We start from the raw sequence: 8,784 nt of genomic DNA on the forward strand, positions 1-8,784 counted from the left end.
TTGGCTGCAAGAAAAGCTGGTTGAAATGGTGGGTTGAAGTTAATCACTCGAAAATTCGGACTTTCTTTTGGTGGAAATTCCTCTTTCAAGCGAGCAATCATTTTTTTTTACTTATTTGCAGCATCTCGAATTTTTTTGAAAACAATTCCACAGACTGGACTTAACCTATCAAAACCTTAATCCTATTTGGAAGTACACGAAATCAGATTGGGTGACGACCCTATGAAAAAATTGACAATGCAAATTTCCGCTGATAATAGCGAGACCCGAAATTCCAAACGAAGTGGTTTCACACGCTCGAGTGCTTGGGTCAGCGATTAAGACCCTCCTCGATGCAATAAAATGCGCCACAATGTAGGGAACATTACGAGTTCCAAGAAAACGCGACAATTAAAAACAAGTATAATGTTCGGCAGCGATAAGATCGAGAATACCATATCGATGCACGACGTCGCATCATATTCCATAGACGGGGCATTCATCGTGGCGATGGTGATCGCCATCATTTACTACCATTGGAGGAGAAACACGAAACGACTGCGCGAACTGGAAGGGGCGCAGCGGAGGATCCGACTCGATAGTGTGAATGCTGTATAATCAAAATAATGCGAACGCTGTATAATCAAACGCACATTTTGTGCTGACATGGAGAAACAAGAAACACCCAAGTGACCTAAGCAATGTAAAATTTAAGGAAATACAGTTCAGTCTAAAACCGACCGTGAAGGAGTTAGTACTTAGTCCGAAAGCCGTGTTGGGCCACTATGGCCCAATACTAACATCTTAATTTTAACGAACAACATTTGGTGACCCCGACGTGATCGCACTTCGAGCGATCACGGACTCGCGAAAGTAATCGATTCTGATAAGTGAAGTGACATTCTCTCCGCGCGCGAAAAAGTGATGCCATTGCATGGCTGTATAATCGGAAAGTGAAGTGACATTGTCTCAGCGCACGGAAGATGTTGCGCCATTAAGTGGCTGAAACCAAGAAAATGAATCTCCCATTCGCGGGAAGTATGGTGTGCCACTGCGTGGCTAAAAATTAACAAAGTGAACTTCCTACTCGCGGGAAGTATGCTGCGCCACTGCATAGTTATTACAATGCGCCACTGTGTGGCTGAAAATTGACAACGTGAATTTCCCATTCGCGGGAATCATAACATGACACTGCGTGACTGTGTGATCAATAAGTAAACTTCGCCCGTGAGCGAAGCACGGTGTGCAACTGCGTGGAAGATGTGTGATAAACACGAATTATTGTGACTGATGTGAAAAATTTGTAAAGATGAATTCTCGACATTCCAACGACCTACTGTATTCCATGTGCTACATGTATATGAGGGATACGGAGGAGAATTTGAAACAGGACCCGCGTCGTACGCGGGAAGAAGCTGCAGCGATAAAACTGATAATATCGCACATGTTCAACTTGGCGGCAGGAGCCGCGGTTATAAACAGATACGAAAGCAGATTTACCACTGAACTAAATAGATCGGCCGAAGCCATAGCCGACTATTTAGACTGGAGCATAATCAATGACCCAGCTAAGTATTTGAGTCAATCAAACAAGTAAAGCGGTTAGTAATTATCAAATCAAATAAACATGACGACAAACGAGGACGATGCCGTTGAAAGCTGGAAAAAGCAGCTAACGGCACTGGAGCAAAGCATTGCTCCGATTATCAAAGACGCATGCAAATTAGCAGAAGACGACGACGAAGTCGAAACATTACTAGTGCAACAAGAAGTACTAACAAGCTTGTACGATCAAACTTGTGCAGTGATACTGAAAATTGAGGGCCAAACGGGGCCCTCCAAGAGACGGGATGCTCTCCTCCCCGCATATATCAAGTCCAGAGCCAGTTTGGCAAAGAGAATACGGCATGCGCAATCACAGACGAATGAACCGAGTCAGGATGAAGGTTCAAGGCAAGTACTGGATCAAACAATGATCACCGGCAATAGCAAGGCCGATTATTTACCCCGATTGGAGCTCCCGAAGTTCCGTGGGTCAGCCACCGAGTGGCTATCGTTTAAAGCCCGCTTTGAGAAGCGGATTGCGACCCTAAACGAGGATGCAAGCAAATACGCTTTCCTGGCGAAATGTTTAGAATACGAGCCCGCTCGTAACTCCTGCGAAGCACTCGAGAATTCAGGAGTGCCTTTCACTGAAGCCTGGGCCAAACTGGAAGCAAGATTCTACAAGAAACGAATCGCATATGAAGGTTACTTTTACACTCTGCTGAAAATTAAAAGGATACATAAGGCATCGCAAAGAGCGATACTAGGACTGATCGACGCTGTCGATACACTATTGTCCGCCACTCGACAAATAGCAAATGAACAACCTGGCGAACCAGATTGCATCGCCAATGGGTTACTAATATGCTTAGTGAAAGAACGATTGGATGAATCAACACTTTCTAAGATTGAAGAAAAGTTGGACCTCCAGCGCATTTATGTTTGGAGCGAATTCAAAATAGAATTAGAGCGGCTGGCTAACCAGATGACTTGCAAAGTGGCTGCCGAAACGGCACACTCTAGTCATCGACCCCAGCCGAAAGTCGTAGCAGCAATCGAAGGCAAAGCTGCGACCACCAAAGACAAAAGGGAAGCACAGCGGTGCTACGTTTGTCACAATGAAGGACACACAGCATTTACGTGTCCTAAATTCACGAAAATGAGCATCCCAGAACGATGGGAAACTATCAAAGCAGGGAGGCACTGCTTTAATTGCCTCATACCTGGGCACTCAACGAAGGAGTGCAAATCACAACGGAAATGCCAAATATGCAGCACGAAGCATCATACACTACTTCATCGTGGAGACTCTCCCAAGGGGGACGAGATCCAACAATTGCATCCCGAGAAGGATGTCAATCAAGCACAAGCAAGTTCAACGAAATGACTAGCTCAGGAAGAATACGTCTTTCTGGGCACAGCCATAATTCATGTTAAGGGTGAGCAGAAATGGCACCCTCTTCGATGTCTACTTGATTCAGGGAGTCAAGTAGAAACAATCACAGAAAAGGCTGCTCGAAGCCTAGGAATTCCGCAACACTCGGTAAACGTAACCATTAAAGGAGTTAGCGGACAAGCACATGTTAAAAGGGGTATCAAAACTGTGATAGCCTCTCACGCAAGCAACTACAATGAAAGTTTAGAATTGATCATAGTGCCAAAGATATTGGACGATCAACCAAGCACAGCTATTGATGAAAAGGGTATACGGATACCAGAACAATTGCACCTTGCCGATCCCCAGTTTTACAGATCGAATGAAATCGACATTCTCCTCGGAGCGAGAATATTTTTCAAAATTCTAATGCCAGGCCGGCTTAGCGTAGCCAACGGTCTTACGTATCAAGAGTCCAGCTTGGGCTGGATTGCATGTGGGACGCTACGTCACAGCAGCCCATCAACCACTGTATTGTCTGCTACAAGGTGTAGCAGAAATGAATTCGAATTCCCACAGGACGAAATGGCCAAACTCATAGAGAAGTTTTGGCGTCTTGAAGAAGCGTGCTTTCAAGACTGGGAACCAAAGCAACATGACGAATGCGAGGCGGAAAGTCACTTCCGCACAACGTTAGAGATCGCTCCCGACGGGAGATACATTACACGAATGCCCCTACGGGGGGAGCCGTCATCGTTAGGCGACTCTTATCAACAAGCATATAGAAGATTCACATCGCTTGAGCAAAGGCTCAAGCGGAATGCAGACCTGTACAAAGAGTACAGGGCATTCATGAATGAATATGAAACACTGGGACATATGGTACCAGTCACCACAGAAGACTTTCACAAAGTAAAGTATTTCATCCCTCACTCGTGTGTGGTGAAACCAGATTCAACATCCACCAAGGTTAGGGTGGTGTTCGACGCAAGTGCAAAGACGTCAACCGGAGTATCCCTGAACGATATACAAATCGTGGGACCAACCATTCAAAAGGACTTATTTGATCTGCTAATTGATTTCAAGACGCACAACGACGTGCTAGTAGCAGATATTGCAAAGATGTACAGACAAATTCACATCGCATACACAGACACTTGGTTACAATGTATTTTGTGGCGCGACAGCCCCAATGATCAATTGAAAGCGTATAGACTGACGACTGTCACATATGGTGAAGCGTCTTCATCATTCTTGGCCTGTAGGGCACTACACGAAGCAGCTGAAGATTATCGGTCGGTAAATCCGAGAATTGCCGACACCATTCAACGATCGTTCTATGTTGACAATCTAATGATTGGAGCGTCCAACGCAGATGAACTGACGGAGACGAAACGAGAAATAGAGCATGCATTGTCACTTCATGGATTTCCACTTCGAAAGTGGGCATCAAACAACGCAAGCGTACTGGAAGGAATTCCAGAGAAAGACTTGGAACCATTGATCCAAGTTGGTGACCAAGAGGTCATAAAGACATTGGGGATAGCCTGGAACCCCAAAACAGACGTGTTCCAGTTCATCAGTACGAAAAACATAGGTGAAACATACGAAGCGCTCACAAAGCGACAGATGGTCTCGAAGATTTTGAGACTGTATGACCCAATCGGATTGATACAACCTGTAATCATTACAGCTAAAATATTGATGCAAGAATTGTGGACTTATAACGTCAGCTGGGACGATGATGTTCCAGATCAAGCACTAAGCTCATGGAAGAAGTTCGAAGCTTCATTAGTGGAGCTCAGCAAGATAGAAATACCTCGGATGTCGACTCCGAGTCATACGATCGCACTAGATTTACACGGATTCAGTGACGCCTCCGAAAAGGCTTATGGATGCGTCATTTACTTACATGCAATCAACTTAAAAGGAGAAGAGAGTACGAATCTCTTATGTTCGAAATCGAGAGTGGCGCCTTTGAAGAAGGTCACTCTGCCCCGTCTGGAACTCTTGGCGGCGGCACTTCTAGCAGAACTAACTGCTAAAATAAAGAGCATTCTGGCCGGTCGAATCTCGTCGGAATATTACTACAGTGATTCACAAGTAGCGCTAAGTTGGATCAAATCTTCAAATACACGTTGGGGAACCTTCATTAGAAATAGAGTGCAGAAGATACACTCCACCACGAATCCAGAGCATTGGAAATATATATCTACGAAAGAAAATCCGGCTGATATGGTTTCGAGAGGAATTCCAGTCAGAAAATTACGCGAAGCAAAACTAGAATTTTGGTTACACGGACCGGAATGTATACGAAGAAGACAATATTATCTGCAGAGCGGCTACGAATACACTGCTGCTGCAGAACAGGAAGAGATTAAAGAACCAATAACACGATTGGTAGCAGCAACAGGAAAGGCATGCGAAGACTTAATCGCAAAATACCCGCACCATCACACTCATGACAAAACAGTAAGACACTTTGCATGGCTGTGTAGAGCCATAAACAATATGAAGAAGGTCAATAAAGACACAGGCATCAGAAACGAAAAGAGATCGGGCCCACTCACCACCACTGAATTGAATGAAGGACTAACACTCGTAGTCCGAATTATGCAAGCCACTATTTATCCAAATGAAGTAGCGGAATTACGAAAAACTGGGAAGGTGCCTACGAAAGGACCTTTCCAGCATCTCAACGCAATCGTCAGAAATGGAGTCATACATGTCACAGGGAGACTCCACAATGCAGAAATGCCCATCTCACAAAAGAATCCAATATTGATTCCCAAATCGCACCCATTTTCGAGGGTAATAATTCAAAAAATACATGAGGATAGATTTCACGCCGGAACAGATCTGGTAATAAACGAATTTCGACAAAGATTTTGGATGAGGGATCTCCGAAGGACCGTACAAGGAGTCATTCAACGATGCATCTTATGTGCCAAAGCGCGGCCCAGACGTTTACAGCAACGAATGGGACAACTGCCCTCGCCCAGGGTAAATGAATCAGTAGCGTTCACTCACACGGGAGTGGACTTATGTGGGCCATTCGAAGTATATCTCAATCAAAAATCGAAATGCAAGACCACAGCATATGCTTGCATCTTCATATGTTTTGCGACCAAAGCAGTTCACCTAGAAGTCGTCGAAGATCAGTCGACGGCAGCGTTCATATCAGCACTTCTCCGTTTCACATCAGTGAGGGGAATACCCGAGGTTATTTACTCCGACAATGGGCGGAACTTTGTCGGGGCCAGCAGAGAACTCAATCGTTTACGAAGAATATATAACAATGAAGTTTTTCAAAACAAATTAGTTGATATTGCGGCAACTCACAGAATAAGATTTTCATTCATTCCACCCCGAAGCCCCAGCTTTGGAGGACTTTGGGAAGCGAACATAAAGGTAGCCAAGCGGCTCTTTAGTGCAGCGGCCAGAGGAGCACAGCTAAACATCATGGAATTGCAGACACTGTTCTACCAAGTGGCCGCAATAATGAATTCGCGACCACTCACACCTGTTTACACGACGCCAGATTCACCGACCGCGATCACACCCGGTCATTTTTTGATAGCACGCCCAATGCTAGCCGTGCCCATCCCTACGCAGAGTGAGGATGGAAGCAATCTCACAACCAGATGGAAACGAGTACAATCGCAGCTCGAACAATTTTGGAGAAGATGGAGAGACGAGTATCTCCACCAGTTACGTGATTATGCAAAATGGACCAAGCAACAAGCCAACGTTAAGGTAGGCCAAATCGTATTGATCGGAGACGATCACCTTCCCGTAGCAAGGTGGCCTATGGGAATTGTCACACAAATACACCCTGGAGATGATGGAGTAGTCCGAGTGGCAGTAGTGCGAACCGCTACCGGAATTTACAAACGCAACGTGCGAACACTTGCTCCTCTACCAGTCGAGGAGCACACCATTCAACCCATTATAGAAGAGTATGACAACACAGCTGATAACGAACAGCAATCTCAAGCCGAAGCAATCGAACTAGAAGACGATCCCCCTCCCCAAGCACCCCAAATGATTTGGGACGGTAGACTACGCCCTCGTCCCAAAGGGGGGAGAAAATGGAAGTACACGAAATCAGATTGGGTGACGACCCTATGAAAAAATTGACAATGCAAATTTCCGCTGATAATAGCGAGACCCGAAATTCCAAACGAAGTGGTTTCACACGCTCGAGTGCTTGGGTCAGCGATTAAGACCCTCCTCGATGCAATAAAATGCGCCACAATGTAGGGAACATTACGAGTTCCAAGAAAACGCGACAATTAAAAACAAGTATAATGTTCGGCAGCGATAAGATCGAGAATACCATATCGATGCACGACGTCGCATCATATTCCATAGACGGGGCATTCATCGTGGCGATGGTGATCGCCATCATTTACTACCATTGGAGGAGAAACACGAAACGACTGCGCGAACTGGAAGGGGCGCAGCGGAGGATCCGACTCGATAGTGTGAATGCTGTATAATCAAAATAATGCGAACGCTGTATAATCAAACGCACATTTTGTGCTGACATGGAGAAACAAGAAACACCCAAGTGACCTAAGCAATGTAAAATTTAAGGAAATACAGTTCAGTCTAAAACCGACCGTGAAGGAGTTAGTACTTAGTCCGAAAGCCGTGTTGGGCCACTATGGCCCAATACTAACATCTTAATTTTAACGAACAACACTATTTTTGAAGATATTTTTTGACACATTAAATTCAAACACTGCATAAATATTATTGAACAAACGAAGACAAACATCTAACGGGTTATTGAGCCCATAAGAGGTTCTGTGTCGTTTAATGTACAATAACGCTAACAAAGTTGACGAGAAGGTGCATAGAATGCAACATTGGACAACAATGATGGTACTAATGAGCAGTAAAGTGCCTTCATTGCATAAGTATCTTTGAAGTTGTTGGTGCTACGTCGAACATATCCTAGGGCTGAGAACGCTTTGGCGGTGGTTACGTTGATATGTTCGTTGAATCGAATTTTCCGGTCGATGATCACCGTAACAGCGAAGTTATGAGGAACTTTATCGAACGCTTTGGAGCTATCGAAACAAATGGCGTCTATCTGGTGCTTTTTCTCGATGTCCGTTGATATAATACTGATGAACGCTATAAGGTTTGTTGTGGTTGACCGCTTCCTCACAAATCCGTGTTGAAATTCAGAGATGGTGTTTGAGAAGCTGAATAGATGACGTTGTAGACTAATCCCTCGAGTACTTTAGCCAAGCAGCACACAATGGAGATACCACGGTAATTTTCCCCGAGTGCCTCGAATATGCTTTGTGCATTGGGCTGTCTTCCATAGCTTTGGGTAACACTGCGACGGAAAGATTTATTGAAAATCGTTGATACCGCCTTTTTTAGAGACTCTGCACACTCTTTCAGGAACAACGGTGGAAGGTTGTCGGTCCCGGGTTCCTTAGAAGCGTCGAGCGTGAACTAGTGCTATGTACGCATTCGAAGAAATCAGCGAATAAATTGGCTACACCGATCGGAGAATCAGCAGTCTTATCTCGTAACGTTATATCAGCGGGAAATTGCAGAAAAGCAGAGGGATTTTGCTTCGCGGTCATTTCCATGGGATCAATGTAACCACGAAACAATGCAATCTGGCAATCGTTGTACAGGGTTTCAATTGAACGAAGATGATTACGATTATCGTCTGTCCTTGCTCGGAAAAAGCGCTTCCGAGATTTGCGTACGACTTTACGAAGGTGCTCGAATGTCCACCAAAGATGCCTGTAAGAATGTTTTCAGCACCTTTTACGCTAAACAAACTGATCCAGGATTTCATACACTTTGTCGTAAAATAGACATACCGTTTCGTCTGTATAATGACGGTGGAAAAT

The 8,784-nt window shown here is 44.8% G+C and overlaps 1 protein-coding gene across 1 annotated transcript; it reads left to right on the forward strand.

The window, feature by feature from the left end:
- Nucleotides 1-3,484: 3,484 nt before the first annotated feature.
- LOC129765546 (uncharacterized) lies at nt 3,485-7,030 on the forward strand. The gene has a single exon (XM_055765951.1). It carries the CDS (start codon nt 3,485-3,487, stop codon nt 7,028-7,030), a length of 3,546 nt encoding a protein of 1,181 aa, XP_055621926.1.
- Nucleotides 7,031-8,784: the final 1,754 nt, after the last annotated feature.

Source organism: Toxorhynchites rutilus, chromosome 2 (assembly GCF_029784135.1).
Source record: "Toxorhynchites rutilus septentrionalis strain SRP chromosome 2, ASM2978413v1, whole genome shotgun sequence".
Taxonomy (NCBI): domain Eukaryota; kingdom Metazoa; phylum Arthropoda; class Insecta; order Diptera; family Culicidae; genus Toxorhynchites; species Toxorhynchites rutilus.

Coding starts and splice junctions, on each gene's coding strand:
- LOC129765546 (XM_055765951.1), top strand. CDS start 3,485: ATGGCCAAACTCATAGAGAAGTTTTGGCGTCTTGAAGAAGCGTGCTTT.